General features: G+C 41.2%; 1 protein-coding gene across 4 annotated transcripts in view; it reads left to right on the plus strand.

The window, feature by feature from the left end:
- ZNF609 (zinc finger protein 609) overlaps positions 1-16,322 on the plus strand; it is a 231,318-nt gene that overhangs the window by 206,743 nt on the left and 8,253 nt on the right. For all 4 annotated transcript variants that reach the window (XM_045067409.1, XM_045067406.1, XM_045067407.1 and 1 more), the window contains 2 exons: positions 12,775-12,862; positions 13,539-15,879. In XM_045067409.1, coding sequence (XP_044923344.1) covers positions 12,775-12,862; positions 13,539-15,879 — 2,429 coding nt within the window. The remainder of the gene's footprint in view (positions 1-12,774; positions 12,863-13,538; positions 15,880-16,322) is intronic.

Consider the following 16,322-nt stretch of genomic DNA (forward strand, 5'->3'; position numbering starts at 1 on the left):
TGCAGTATCTATCACCTGTAAGAAGAGAGAATACTCAGCACTTTAAAAATCAGTAATGTTTAATGAGATTATGTCTGTAAGATTCTTGGAAAATAAACATCTAGAGAAACAAAGCACTATTTATTACTACTATTTTTAGCATTATTATCTTTAAATATGCCAAGCTTTTCCTTATTTTGTGAACACTGATTCAAAATAGGAAGTTTTCGGGGGTGCCTGGCTGGCTCAATCCATAGAGCATGCATGTGACTCTTGATTCGTGAGTTCAGATGTTGGGTGTAGAGATGACTTTAAAAAAAATTAAAAAAAAAAAAACACCTCAATAGAGTGTGGATCTGGTTTAAAACACACACACACACTCACACACTTTCTAAAATGGAAACCAATTTTTCTTTCTCGTCAGCCTACATGCTGCCCTAATAGAGAAACTAAGTCTGTTAAGTGTTATTTTCTGCTTTTTCCTTCCTGTCCTCTTATTCTTCCAGCTGTCTCAACTCTGAACCTTGTAGGAAGAGAGTTACACTTCAGAAAAATGTGTTTGGTTTGACATTTAAACAAGCCTCCATTTTGTTTTTCTATATTAGAATTTTTCCACTTCCCCTCTTCCATTTCCAGCATTATGTCTGACCTGTCTTCTTTTCAGCTCATTCATTATTGCTAGGGTTTGCAGCTTATACTAGAGGAAGAAGACAGATTTATAAACATGTGTTCCTGCCCAGCTGTTTCAAGAGCACGAGTAACATTCATCTTCAAATTGTATTGCTGCTTTCTATATACAGCTGTGCTCATCTGCCCTTATTAATGAGATGACTATCTCTAAGTCTTCATTGTCTAGAAATAAGTGGACTCTTTCCCTGTTCAAATTCAAATTCGTAATGCAGTAATCAGAGGAGCCCGTCACTGGGAGGAGACATCCATTTGAATTCACTTTGCTAATGGCTATAGAGAATATAGTCTAATTGCTTTCTTAAGAGGTTTGCCATTTCCCTTAAGATGTCAGGGCCCTGGAAAGGGATAAGAATTCTGTCCTTTCCCTCCTTGCAATCCTGTCCTTTCCCTCCTTGCAATCCTGTTCTTTTCCTCCCTGCAATCCTGTATGTGTCTTTTATCTAAGATGAAAATATTTTAAAGAAATTATGTAAAGAGTCCAGAATCCATTACAGATAACTGCACAGGCACAGATATCTTGACCACTAATAAATAATGAGATCTTTGATAAATTACTTAACTTTTCTTGGCTTTCATTTCCTTGTTTACAGAGTAGCTATAACAATCACTGTATGACCAGGATTGTTGGAAGGACTGTGCTTTCTCTATATGGCCTGCCTTGTTCAAAAAGGTGAACAAGACTGTGAATATTTGACAAGATAATGAGTATGAAAACACCTCGCACATAATAGATGTGCAGTAAATATTTGAGTTAGAATCCGTTTGGCTAAACCAAAGTTCTTTTCTGCCCTCATTTCATTAGTGAGACTTTCTGGTAGGATAATCCTCCCCCCCCCCCGCCCAACTCTCTTGTTTGATCTGATTTTATGATCAAGTGTCCTAAGATTCGATTTGAAAGAAAACAGGGACTAAAGACTTAAAGCCCTGCTCAGGAGTTCAGGGTGCAAGTACTGATGTTCTTGTCTAAAGCATTCTCTTTGACTTATAGAAAGGCTACCGTAGGCTAGTTATCTAATTTAACAAACCTATCATTTATTTCCATTATAATCCTGGGGTATTAATTAAAAATCTGAGAGGCAGAGTGCCTTGGTGGCTCAGTCATTAACACTTTGCCTTCCTGCCTTCAGCTTAGGTCATGATCCCAGAGTCCTGGGATCGAGCCCCACATCAGGTTCCCTGCTCAGCGGGAAGCCACCTTCTCCCTCTTCCACTCCCCCTGCTTGTGTTCCCTCTCTGTCTGTCTGTCAAATAAATAATAAAAATAAAATGTATTTTTTTAAATCTGAGAGGGGCGCCTGGGTGGCTCAATGGGTTGAAGCCTCTGCCTTTGGCTCAGGTCATGGTCCCAGGGTCCTGGGATTGAGCCCCGCATCAGGCTCTCTGCCTAGTGGGGAGCCTGCTTCTTTCCAACCCTCTCTGCTGACTTGTGATCTCCATCAGATAAATGAATAAAATCTTAAAAAAAAAAAAAAACTATTAAAAAAAATCTGAGAGGCATAAAATTTAAGTGACTTGACCAAGGTTATACTATAAAAGAGTAAGATTTTGGACTAATGTTTTCTAATTCCAAGTCCATTGATCTTTAGATAGTCACATTCAACATCAAAGAAGAAAATGAATATAGGTGAATTACTACAGATATGCCCTGGGTGAACTAGTATTTTATTAGTGTATGACCAAAGACAAAGTAAAGTCTAATTCTAAAGTTCCCAGACTTACTCTATAAATAAATTACATAGAAAATGTGCTTTGGGACTTCCAATCAAGATGATTTACTGTGTTCAAACTTTTGACACATACCCTGTGTTCCAGACACATAGGAAGAAATAAAATATATAAAGTAGAAATCAACATATTTGGGCTCAAGGACAAAATAACCACCTTCATGGACCAAAAATAGGAGAGATACAAGTCACTGGGTGAAGCTGAAACTGTGGGCCTGTTGGCCTCAGTGAATAGAGAATGGTGCCTGAGAGATGAGTTTTTGAGCAGTAACTGGATACTAAAATGCCCCCAAAAGAGACAGAACTTGAAGCCAGGGGAGATGCCATAATTGAATGGGGGAGGAGGGAAGCCTAAGGAGTTGTGAAGAGGTATGGCAAACTGCCTTCTGGTACAGTGATTAGAACTGTGATATCCTAAATTTACTCTACTGGCAGAGGCCATTAAAAGACCTGTTCAGGGAGCTCCTGGGTGGCTGGCTCAGTTGGTTAAGCATCCGACTTTAGCTCATGTCATGATCCCAGGTTCCCATATCAGGCTCCTTGCTACTCCTTGCTCCCTTTGCCCCTACCCCTGCTCATGTTCTCTCTCTCTCTCTCTTTCTCTCTCTCTCTAACAAATAAATAAAATCTTAAAAAAAAAAAATTGTGAAGGTGGGGGAAAGAAAGCAGTCCATCTAGGGACCTCAAATCTTGTGGAACAACTGGGTTTTCTTTTTGCCTTGTATCCCCAACATGGAGCCAAACATTATACTTCATAATGAAAGACTGAATGTTTACCCCAATAAAAGCAGGAATAAGGCCAGGATGTCTGTTCTCACTACCCTTATCTCACATAATGCTGGAAGTTCTAGCTAGTGCAACCAGACAAGAAAAGGAAATAAAAGGCACACAAATCAGAAAGGAAGAAATACAGGTGTACTTACTTGCACGTTCCATGATTGTCTAAATAGAAAATCTCAGTATTTAATAAACTCTTAGAACTAATGAGTAAGTTCAACTAGGTTGTAGAATATAGGATAAATATATAAAAATAAATTCTAGGTCTATTACATGCTAGCTATGAACAAATGGACATGGAAATTAAAAATATAATACGATTCACAATAGCTCAAAAAAGTGAAATCCTTGGAGCACCTAGGTGGCTCAGTTGCTTAAGCACCCAACTCTTGATTTTGGCTCAGGTTATGATCTCAGGATCATGGATCAAGCCCCATGTCAGGCTCTGGACTGAGTGTGGAGTATACTTATCCCTCTCCCTCTGTTTCTTCCCCTGTTTGTGCACTGCCTAGCTCTAAAATATTTAAATAAAATCTTTTTTTTTTTTTTTAAATGAAATCCTTAGATGTAAATCTAACAAAATAGCTGTAAGATTTGTGTGCTGAAACTACACAAAGCTGATAAAAGAAAACAAAGAAGATCTAAATGAATGAGGAGTACATAGTAAAGATGTCAGATTTTCCCAAATTGATATTCAGGTTTAATGTTAATTCCTATAAAAATTCTAGCAAGATATTTTGTAGATATGGACAAGATTATTCTAAAATTTATATGAGACGGCCAAAGGAACAAAAATAGCTAAAACAGTGTTGAAAAAGAATAAAGTGGGAAGAATCAGACCCCTGATTTCAAGACTAATTTTATAGCCACACTAATCAAGGCTGTGATATTGGCAGACGGAAAGATACAGACCAGGGGAACAAAACAGGGAACCCAGAACAGGCATACAAATACACCCAGCTGATTTCGGCAGAGGAGCAAAAGTAGTTCTTGGGATGAAAGACAGCCTTTTCGAACAACTGGTGGTAGAACAAGTGCACATCATGGGCCAAACCAAAGGAAAAAGAATCATACACAAAAACTAACTGTGAATGGATCAAGGACCTAAATAGAAAACATAAACTGGAAAGAAAATCTTTAGTAGGCAAAAAATTGGGTTAGGCAAAGAGTTCTTAGACTTGACACCAAGAGCACAGTCATAAAAGGGGATATGGATAAATTGTATTTCATCAAAATTAAAAATGTTTGGTTTATGTAAGACCTTGTTAAGATATGAAAAGTCAAGCTAGAGAATAGAAGAAAATGCCTAACAAAGGACTAGTATCCAGAATATATAAAGAGCTCTTAATAACTCAATAATAGAAAACAATCTAGTCAGAAAGTAGGCTAAAGACATGAACAGATATTTCAGCAAAGAGGATATGCAGATGCCAAATAAGCATATAAAAAGATGTTCAACATCATTAGCCATTACAGAAATGCAAATTAAAACTACAATATGAGACATTACTACACACTGTTAGAATGTTAAAATTAAAAGTTAATGCCAAATGCTGGCAAAAATGCAGTGAATCAGGCGCCTGGGTGGCTCAGTGGGTTAAGCCTCTGCCTTCGGCTCAGGTCATGATCTCAGGGTCCTGGGATCGAGTCCCACATCGGGCTCTCTGCTCAGCAGGGAGCCTGCTTCCTCCTCTCTCTCTGCCTGCCTCTCTGCCTACTTGTGATCTCTCTCTGTCAAATAAATAAATAAAATCTTTAAAAAAAAAATGTAGTGAATCTGGAACTCCCATGCATGCATGTCTGGTGGGAAGGTATAAGAGTACAGCTACTCTAGAAAACAGTTTGGCAGTTTCTTAAAAAACTAAATATACAACTATAATCTGTTCCAGTAATTGCACTCCTGGGTATTTATCTGAAAGAGATAAAAACTCAAGTTCACTGAAAGCCTGTACACAAATGTTTATAGCAGCTTTATTCATAATAGCCCCAAACTGGAAACAACCCAGATGTCCTTCACATTGAGCAGGTAAGTGGTAAAACAAACTGGTACATCCATACTAGGGAATACCACTCACCAACTAAAAAAGACTGAACTGCTGATACATGCAACAACTTGGATGAATCTCCAGATAATTATCTGCTTTACAGCAGTAAGGCAGGGGTGGCGAGACAGTCCCAAAAGGTTATATGCTATCTGATTCCATTTATATAACATTGTTAAAATGACAAAATTACAGAAATGGATAACAGACTAGTAGTTGCCAGGAGTAAAGGAAGGATGAGTGTGAGAGGGAAGTGAGTGAAGCTGTAAAAGGGCAACAGAAGGTATCCTTGTGTTGAGGAGCATATTTTGTATCTTGATGTGTCATTGTTAGATTCCTGGTTGGGATATAATACTATAGTTTTGCAAGTTGTTGCCATTAGGGGAAATAGTAAAGGTACAGTGGGGTTTCTGTTATCTCTTACAATTGTGTGTGAATCTATAATTTTCTCAATGTAAAAAGTAATTGTAAAAATTTAACCACCGGGAATTGAATGAACACCTGGTGAAATCATTGTGTGGTACAAATAAAGACTGTAATAAGTCTAGGGCGCCTGTGTGGCTCAGTCAGTTAAGTGTCTGACTTCAGATCAGGTCATGATCCCAGCATCCTGGGATCAAGACCCACATGGAGCTCCCTGTTCAGCAGGGAGCCTGCTTCTCCCTCTGCCTGCCGGTCCCCCTGCTTGTGCTCTCTTTCTCCCTCTGTCAAATAAATAAGATCTTTAAAAAAAAAAAAATGTGAGCCAAAGAGCTAGAAATTAAATAATGTTATGTAGATATGAAAAATTAACCAGTTTAAAATTTTGTAAATGACAATCTTTGAAATATATATAATAGTAATTGAAAAAATTTTTAATTCAATACTATAGATAAATTCTAGGAACAAATTATAAATGGGAAAAATCAAACACAAAGAGAAAAAATACATGAGAGATCAACTTAAATAGAGAGATAATGGCTTGAGAGGCTCTAACACATATTAGATAGGAGTCCTAGGGGATAAAAGAGATTGAAAGAATGGCAGAGAGACAGTAAATGAATATAGAATAGGTGATAATTTTCCTGAATTAGGTTTTAATTAGAAACTGTCTAGATAGTTTGTACATTTGAAATATACCATATGGGCGCCTGGGTGGCTCAGTGAGTTGGGCCTCTGCCTTCAGCTTAGATCATGATCTCCGTGTCCTAGGGTCGAGCCCAGTTTCGGGCTCTCTGCTTAGCATCTGCTGTCTGCTGTCTGCTCTCTGCCTGCCTCTCTGCCTACTTGTGATCTCTGTCTCTGTCAAATAAATAAAATTAAATTAAAAAAAAAAGAAATATACCAGATAAATAAAGTAAATGCATTATTTTAGTTAAACATGATAGATTGAAAGTTCATATTTACCTCCCAGTTTCTCCCTTTATAATTCAGTCAAATGTCAGTAAAGGGATTTTGTTTTTAAGGTATAAACTCACAGGCTTCTTTAAAAACAGATAAGACGGGGCGCCTGGGTGGCTCAATGGGTTAAGCTGCTGCCTTCAGCTCAGGTCATGATCTCAGGGTCCTGGGATCGAGCCCCGCATGGGGCTCTCTGCTCTGCGGGGAGCCTGCTTCCCTCTCTCTCTCTGCCTGCCTTTCCATCTACTTGTGATTTCTCTCTGTCAAATAAATAAATAAAATCTTTAAAAAAAAAAAAAAAAAAAAAAACAGATAAGACTGAGGCACCTGGGTGGCTCAGTCAGTTAAGTATCTGACTTAGGCTCCAGTCATAATCTCAGGGTCCTGGAATCAGAGCCCTTGGAGGAGCCTGCTGGAGATTCTCCCTCTCCCTCTAACCCTCCCCCAACTCATGTGCATTCACTCATGTGTCCTCTATCTCTGTCTCTCTCTCAAAAAAATAAATCTTTAAAAAAAAGAAGAAGAAGAAGAAGACAAGGGATGCCTGGGTAGCTCAGTTGGTTAAGCATGTGCCCTTGGCTTAAGTCATGATCTCGGTTTTGGGATCGAGTCCCACATCAGACTCCTTGCTCTTTGGGAGCCTGCTTCTCCCTCTGCTCCCTCTGCCTGCCGCTCCCCCTGCTTGTGCGCTCTCTCTCTCTCTCTCTCTCTCTCTCTCTGGCAAATAAGTAAATAAAATATTTTTTTAAAAATCTAAAAAAAAGGGGGACACCTGGGTGGCTCAGTTGGTTGGACGACTGCCTTCGGCTCAGGTCATGATCCTGGAGTCCCGGGATCGAGTCCCGCATCGGGCTCCCAGCTCCATTGGGAGTCTGCTTCTCTCTCTGACCTTCTCCTCGTTCATGCTCTCTCTCACTGTCTCTCTCTCAAGTAAATAAATAAAATCTTTAAAAAAAAAAATCTAAAAAAAAAGGGGGCTCCTGGGTGGCTCAGTGGGTTAAGCTGCTGCCTTCAGCTCAGGTCATGATCCCAGGGTCCTGGGTTCAAGCCCCACATCAGGCTCTCTGCTCAGCAGGGAGCCTGCTTCCTCCTTCTTCTCTCTCTGCCTGCCTCTCTGCCTACCTGTGATCTCTGTCAAAAATAAATAAAATCTTTAAAAAACAAAAAAATCTAAAAAAAAATTTTAAGAAACACACAAAACTACTGCAAACAAAAATAATCAATAGAACTTTGGAAACTAGAAAGCAAACATACAAGTATTGATTTAAGAGAACTGAAAACACAAAAGTTTGGTTTTTATCTAAGGTTGGGAGAAAGGAGGGCCAAGAAATAAGGAGTATAGTTAGAATGAGCCCTAGTAATGATGTATTATACACCTGAAACTAATATAACACAGTATGTTAATTATACTGGAATTTATTTTATTTTATTTTATTTTATTTTATTATTGAGAAAAAAGGCACACGTGAGAGCAGGTAGGTGGAGCGAAAGGGACAAGCTGACTCTGCCAAGCATGGAGACTAACAAGAGGCTCCATCCCACAACACGAGATTAAGACCTGAGCCAAAACCAAGGTTCAGATGCTTAACTGAATAAGCCACCTAGGCCCCTTGGAATTTTTTTTAAAAAATAAAAAGAAATCATAAGAGAAAATACATTTACAGTACTGTACTGTATTTTTTAAAAATTTATTTATTTGACACAGAGAGAGAGAGATCACAAGCAGGCAGAGAGGCAGGCAGAGACAGAGAGGGAAGCAGGCTCCCCACCAAGCAGAGAGCACGATGTAGGGCTCTATCCCAGGACCCTGAGATCATGACCTGAGCCGAAGGCAGAGGCTTAACCCAATGAGCCAACCAGGCTCTCCTGTACTGTATTTATTTAAAAAAAAAACAAATGTGCAGGCACCTTAGTGGCTCAGTCAATTAGTCAGTTAAACATCACATTCTTGGTTTTGTCCAATCCTTGGTTTCAGCTCAGGTCATCTGCTCAGCAGGGAGTCTGCCTGAGAGTCTTTCTGCTCCTTCCCACACTCATAGGTGCTTGCACATACATGCTCTCTCTCAAATAAATGGAGAAATTTTTAAAAAGAATAAATCCATGGGGACGCCTGGGTGGCTCAGTTGGTTAAGCAGCTGCCTTCGGCTCAGGTCATGATCCCAGTGTCCTGGGATCGAGTCCCACATCAGGCTCCTTGCTCGGCAGGGAGCCTGCTTCTCCCTCTGCCTCTGCCTGCCATTCTGTCTGCCTGTGCGCTCTCTCTCTCTCTCTCTCTCTCATAAATAAATAAAAAATCTTAAAAAAAAAAAAAAAGAAGAAATACACGTATAAGGGGACCCATGCACTTTAAACCTTTATTGTTCAAGGATCAAATATAATTAAATATCTTTAGAGAAATAACATTATTGTATCTATGAAACAACAGGATGCCTTTTTTTAATAATACAGTAGTAAAAATGGAAATTTCAGAATATAATTTAGAACATGAAGGAAATCCCTTTGAATATAAAATACAGACAAAGGAGTGGAAAACAGGAGTACGAGATAAAAAAGAGGATTAATCTAGAACATCCAGCTTCTAGAGGAACAGAAATTCCAGTGAACAAAAAGAGGGGGCAAGTAATTGATAAGGTGGGAGAAAATTAGTGGCCATATAGTAGATTTGAATAATATCATTCATTTATAGAAAACCCTAAAACTATAGAGTACACACTTTAAGATACTACTTTCAGGGTGCCTGGGTGGCTCAGTGGGTTAAGCCGCTGCCTTCGGCTCAGGTCATGATCTCAGGGTCCTGGGATCGAGTCCCGCATCGGGCTCTCTGCTCGGCAGAGAGCCTGCTTCCTCCCCTCTCTCTCTGCCTGCCTCTCTGCCTACTTGTGATCTCTCTCTGTCAAGTAAATAAATAAAATCTTTAAAAAAAAAAAAAAAGATACTACTTTCAGGTGTACATGGAACTTTCAAGATAGTTCATATTTCAGACCAGAAGTTCTCCAAATTTGAAAGGTTTGAAATCATACCAGAGTATGTTCTCTGCCACAAATTGTATTTGAATCAAATTATATTGGAAATGAATAACAGAAAGATATCGGGAAAGTCCCTAGATAGTTGGAAATTTGACAACAATTTTCTAAATAACCCAGAATCAAAAAGGAAATCACCGGGGAAACTAGAAGATCTTTGGACCTGAATGATCGTCTAAACATATCAAAGCCTGTGGAATGCAGCTAAAATAGGCTATGAGGGAAATTCATACATTTAAGTACTTATATTTGAAAGGAGAAAAGATCTAAAATGGGCTAGCAAACCTGTGCACAAAGGGCCAGGTAGTAAATATTTTAGGGTTTGCAGGCCATGCAGCCTCTCTCTCTGTTGCGTATGTAACTCTGCCTTGCGGCCTGAAATCAGGCATAGACAGTGCATAAATGAGTAAGTGTGGTTATGATTCCAATAAAACTTTATTCAGATCACATAACATATTATTTCATGTAACATAAAATGTTATTCTCCTTTTCATTTTTTCTACCATTAAAAATGTAAAAACTATTTATAGCTTGTTAATAACTTCAAAGTGTCTCGTGGTATAATGTTATTGACTTTGTGATAAAACATCAGAAGCATAAACTGTAAATATTTGACTTCACTAAAATGTGGAATTAACCAAAAATACTTAAGAGGATAAATAAGCCACAAAAACAAAATTAAAAAGTTGTTTTAGGGGTGCCTGGCTCAATCAGGAGAGCATCTGACTCTTGATCTCCTGGTCATGAGTTTGAGCCCCATGTTGGTTATGGAGATTACTTTAAAAAAAAAAAAAAGTTTTATACCAGATTGAATTTCAGATGGATCAAAGATTTAAAGATAAAAAAATCAAACTATACTGGGTGCCTGGGTGACTCAGTTATTAAGCGTCTGCCTTTGGCTCAAGTCATGATCCCAGGGTCCTGGGATTGAGCCCCGCATCAGGCTAGCCCTGCTCAGTGGTTGTCTGCTTCTCCCTCTCCCACTCCCTTACTCCCTCTGCTTGTGTTCCTTCTCTTGCTGTCTCTCTCTCTGTCAAGTAAATAAATAAAATCTTAAAAAAAAAAAAATCAAACTATGAAAGTACTAAAAGAAACCATAAGAAAAAACTATTAATGAAGTGATGGAATAAGGAAAACCTTTTGAAATAGGACAAAAAACTCTAAAGCTATAAAATAAAAGACTGATAAGTGTAACAACATAAAAGTCAATAATTTCGGGGCGCCTGGCTGGCTCAGTCAGTACAGCATGAAACTCTTGACTTCAGTGTCATGAGTTTGAGCCCCACTTTGGATATAGAGAGTACTTAAATAAACCTTCTTTAAAAAGGTTAATAGGCCGGGCACCTGTGTGGCTCAGTGGGTTAAGCCTCTGCCTTCGGCTCAGGTCATGATCCCAGGGTCCTGGGATCAAGCCCCACATCGGGCTGTCTGCTGAGCAGGGAGCCTGCTTCCCTTCCTCTCTCTCTGCCTGCCTCTCTGCCTCCTTGTGATCTCTGTCAAATAAATAAAATCTTTTAAAAAAAGTGTAAATAGGGGCGCCTGGTTGGCTCAGTCAGTTAAGCATCTGCCTTCAGCTCAAAGGTCATGATCCCAGGAGCTGGGATCAAGCCTGCTTTGGGCTTTGTGCTCAGCAGGGAACCTGCTTCTCCCTTCTCCCTGCTTGTGCTCTCTGTCACTATATCTGTCGCTCTCAAATAAATAAATCTTTTTTTTTTTTTTTAAGGCAAATAATGTCTACAGAGCATTAACCACCATTAGCACATGACAAACCAGGGGGAAATACCTGATTTGTACAACAGACAGTAGGCTTATTTTAGTATATTAAGAGTTACAAGTAAGTAAAAGACTACATATTTCAGTAGAAAAATGAGCAAAGGATTTGAACAGACAACTCAGGAAGGAAATACATCTCATAATGTCTTAAAATGATATGATATACAGACTCATGATAAGAAACATTAAATTAAAACTACATAAAACACTCTTTTTCTCCTATCATGTTGCCAAAGATCAATAAGTTCGAGAACACCGTGTTGCCAAAGGAAAAGGACAGCTGGTGTTCTCATGCACTACTAATGGGTGTATAAATTAGTATATCTTCTTTGATGGCAGTTTGGCAGTATTTAAGAAGATCCAAATACAAGTGCTCTATGATTAACAGTTTTACTTACAGGAATTTACCTTACCGAAATACTCATATAAGTAAGATAAAACATTTGTATAAGATCATCCATTTAGTGTTATTTGTAGTAGCAGAATGGTGACGCAGCCTAAATGTCCATCACCAGGGGTCTGATTAAATAAATTATAGTATACTTTGAAATCATTCCAGTGCAGCCATTGAAATGAAGTAGTTCAACGTGTCCTGATATGGAATGATCCAAAATATATGTTTAGATGAAAGAAGTACAGAACATTGTTTTTGCTACCATTTGAGAAGAATGTATATTTGTTTATATTGTATATATAAATGTGTATTTGTTTATAAATGTGTAAAATCTCTCTGGAGAATTATGTGGATCCATGGATGTTTCTGGGTAGAGGAACTAGAAGGTTGAAGAACAGTGACAGGAGGGACACTTCATTTATATTGCAATTTGTTTGCTAGCTTTTGAATTTAGAAGTATGACTATATTATCCATCCAAAACCATTTTTAAGTAATATGAACAAGACAGAGTGTTCACTGTGATATGAGTGCAATGCTCAAAATATCCTAAATGTCCATCAGTAGGAGAACTTGAAAACTGTGGTCAAATCATAACGTACGTGAGCACATATATGCTCAGTCGTATGTGAGCACAGTTAAAATAAGTTAAGCTTTTCATGTCAGCATAGATACATAGATACATCTCAGATTTGTAATGTTAATGAGAAAGGTAAGTTGTCAGCATGATCCCATCAATAGCGCTTTTTAACTGTGATTTTTATTCTTTAAAAGAGAATTCTGATGTCAGTATGACACTAAGTCTTATAAATCTATGGAGCTGACTAGGTAGTTCCCATAGTGATATTTTGGCCCAATCCTGTGTGTCTCATGGGGACCCAGAGCACCACCTAAACCCTCCTACAGGAGCCAGAATCCTCCTCAAAAGAAAAACACTCTTGTCTGTGGCCAGCAGGGTTGCTCTTGTCTGTATCAGAATCTTCTTGTCTTCCAGGGATGTTGGTGGTGAATGTAACGTGGAGGAACAAGACATATGTAGGTACACTTCTTGACTGCACGCGGCATGATTGGGCACCCCCCAGGTAAGCATTTTACAGTTTTTTGGCGCATATTAGTCTCAGCCACCCTAATCAGTGATCCCTTATGCCTTCATCCTGTTAGAGCTGGATCGCTTTTAAGACACCCAGCTTTTAAAGAATATGATAGTGTTGGGTTGAGGGAAGGCACTCTCCTGCTCTGGCATTGAAGAAGAATAAATGAATTACATGTTGACGGGTGGGATAGGCATTGGGGAGGAGATCCTGTTTAAGCCTTTGTCTGGAATTACCTTGAGACCAAGTCCACCCAGTCTGCCTGTAGGTAAACAAACAATCATTGATGCTGCTTTTTGATGGTAGCCATCTCCAAAGAGTTTAAACTCAGGAACATTTTCATTTTTATGAACACTAGACAATGTGGGTTTCACAAGGACCCTTTCTGCTTGGCATTTCAGTAAATGGCACTTTACATCTTATTTGTACCCAGTTTGCCAGGATTTGGGGAACCCAGATGTTGGGGAATGATGTACAGCTAGCAAGCAGATAGCATCCTAGGAGCTTACCATTTAATGCAGTTCCCATGCTTTCAAAAGTTCCTTTAACAAATCATATCCATTGAAAATGATAGTACCATCTGGACAGTTCTTCTGGAGGCAGCTAAACTGGTTTGAAGTTGTTTTCTCTTCTTAATAATATCCTGTTGTGTTTGCCCTTTGCCAAGGTTCTGCGACTCCCCCACCAGTGACTTGGAAATGCGCAATGGCCGGGGTAGAGGCAAACGCATGCGTCCCAACAGTAACACACCTGTCAATGAGACAGCCACGGCCTCCGACAGCAAAGGGACCAGCAGCAGCAGCAAAACCCGAGCAGGAGCCAATAGCAAAGGCCGTCGGGGCAGCCAAAATTCTTCAGAGCATCGCCCACCTGCCAGTAGCACCTCTGAAGATGTCAAGGCCAGCCCTTCCTCAGCTAATAAGCGGAAAAACAAACCGCTTTCAGACATGGAGCTGAATTCTAGCTCAGAGGACTCCAAAGGGAGCAAGCGTGTCCGTACGAATTCCATGGGCTCAGCCACTGGTCCCCTCCCTGGGACCAAGGTGGAACCCACTGTTCTAGACAGAAATTGTCCCTCCCCAGTCCTGATTGACTGCCCCCACCCAAACTGCAACAAAAAATATAAGCACATCAATGGACTTAAGTACCACCAAGCCCATGCCCACACAGATGATGACAGTAAGCCGGAAGCAGATGGAGACAGTGAGTACGGAGAGGAGCCCACTCTACATGCAGACCTTGGGAGCTGCAATGGTGCATCCGTCTCACAAAAAGGTTCCTTGTCCCCTGCCCGCTCAGCTACCCCCAAAGTTCGGCTCGTAGAGCCCCATAGCCCTTCTCCTTCAAGCAAATTCAGCACAAAAGGCCTCTGTAAGAAAAAGCTGAGTGGGGAAGGGGACACAGACCTCGGGGCCTTATCGAATGATGGCTCTGATGATGGACCCTCAGTAATGGATGAAACAAGCAATGATGCCTTTGATTCTTTGGAAAGGAAGTGTATGGAAAAAGAAAAATGTAAAAAACCCTCCAGTCTGAAGCCTGAAAAGATTCCTTCCAAAAGCTTAAAGTCAGCGAGGCCTATTGCCCCTGCCATCCCCCCACAGCAAATCTACACCTTCCAGACCGCCACCTTCACAGCAGGAAGCCCAGGCTCCTCCTCAGGCTTGACCACCACAGTGGTCCAAGCCATGCCCAACAGCCCCCAACTCAAACCTATTCAGCCCAAGCCCACTGTGATGGGAGAACCTTTCACAGTCAACCCTGCCTTGACTCCAGCCAAGGACAAGAAAAAGAAAGACAAAAAAAAGAAGGAGTCTTCAAAGGAACTTGAAAGTCCTCTGACCCCTGGGAAAGTGTGTCGAGCAGAAGAAGGCAAAAGCCCATTCAGGGAATCATCGGGAGATGGGGTGAAGATGGAGGGGCTCCTGAATGGCTCCTCAGACCCCCACCAAAGCCGACTGGCTAGCATCAAGGCAGAAGCTGACAAGATCTACAGCTTCACAGACAATGCCCCCAGCCCTTCCATCGGAGGCAGTAGCCGCATAGATAGCACCACCCCTACCCAGCCGCTGACTCCCTTACATGTGGTGACCCAGAATGGAGCTGAAGGCAACTCAGTCAAAACCAACAGCCCTGCGTACTCTGACATATCTGATGCTGGGGAAGATGGGGAGGGCAAAGTGGACAGTGTCAAATCAAAGGACCCTGAACAGTTGGTTAAGGAAGGGGCTAAGAAGTCACTTTTCCCCCCTCAGCCACAGAGCAAAGACTCACCGTATTACCAAGGCTTTGAGAGTTACTACTCTCCAAGTTATGCACAGTCCAGCCCCGGGGCGCTGAACCCCAACAGCCAGGCAGGCGTGGAGAGCCAGGCTCTGAAGACTAAAAAGGATGAAGAGCCTGAGAGCATAGAGGGGAAAGTGAAGAACGATATCTGTGAGGAAAAGAAACCAGAACTGAGCGGTTCCAGCCAGCAGCCTTCAGTCATCCAGCAGCGTCCCAACATGTACATGCAGTCCCTGTACTACAACCAGTACGCCTATGTGCCCCCGTATGGCTACAGCGACCAGAGTTACCACACCCACCTCCTGAGCACCAACACGGCCTACCGGCAGCAGTACGAGGAGCAGCAGAAGCGGCAAAGCCTGGAGCAGCAGCAGCGGGGGCTCGACAAGAAGGCCGAGCTAAGCCTGAAGGAGCGGGAGGCGGCACTCAAGGACGAATGGAAGCAAAAGCCGTCGATTCCACCGACTCTTACCAAGGCCCCCAGCCTGACGGACCTGGTCAAGTCAGGACCCGGGAAGGCCAAGGAGCCAGGGGCTGACCCTGCCAAGTCAGTCATCATTCCCAAGTTAGATGACTCCTCCAAACTCCCCAGCCAGGCCCCAGAAGGACTTAAAGTGAAGCTGAGTGAGGCCAGCCACCTAGGCAAGGAGGCCTCTGAGGCTAAGACAGGTGCTGAGTGTGGCCGGCAGGCAGAGGTGGATCCCATACTCTGGTACCGACAGGTAACTGTTCTGGGAGGAAACAAATAGTATTTGATAGGCTTTCTCTCTTCCTCACAAATCAGGGCTCTCTTAGGTGGGGGGATCAGCAGAATAGAGATTGGCAGGAGAAATCTGTAATTTAAAGGATTCTTTACTTTTGTAAATCATGTTCGTGTTTTTAAAAAGCATTTTAAAAAGTAAAAGGTGTTTTTCCCATTTGACAGGAGATGCCCAGGTAAGTTAGCTTGATTTTTCTGGGTCACTTGCAACTTTACTAGCAGAGCCAGGACTAGAACCCAGGTTATCTCAATTCCTAGTCCAGTGTTTCTTCCCCTGTTTGGTTCCTATGGAGTAAGTTCATGGTGATCTATCCATTTCCTAGAGGGAGTTACCATTCAGCCTGAGTTACTTCCTGAAAGATTTTATAGTGGGGACCCTGGCTGGTTCAGTCAGTGGAGCATGCA

Source organism: Mustela putorius, unplaced genomic scaffold, assembly GCF_011764305.1.
Source record: "Mustela putorius furo isolate JIRA1106 unplaced genomic scaffold, ASM1176430v1.1 tig00003896_pilon_pilon_pilon, whole genome shotgun sequence".
NCBI lineage: Eukaryota > Metazoa > Chordata > Mammalia > Carnivora > Mustelidae > Mustela > Mustela putorius.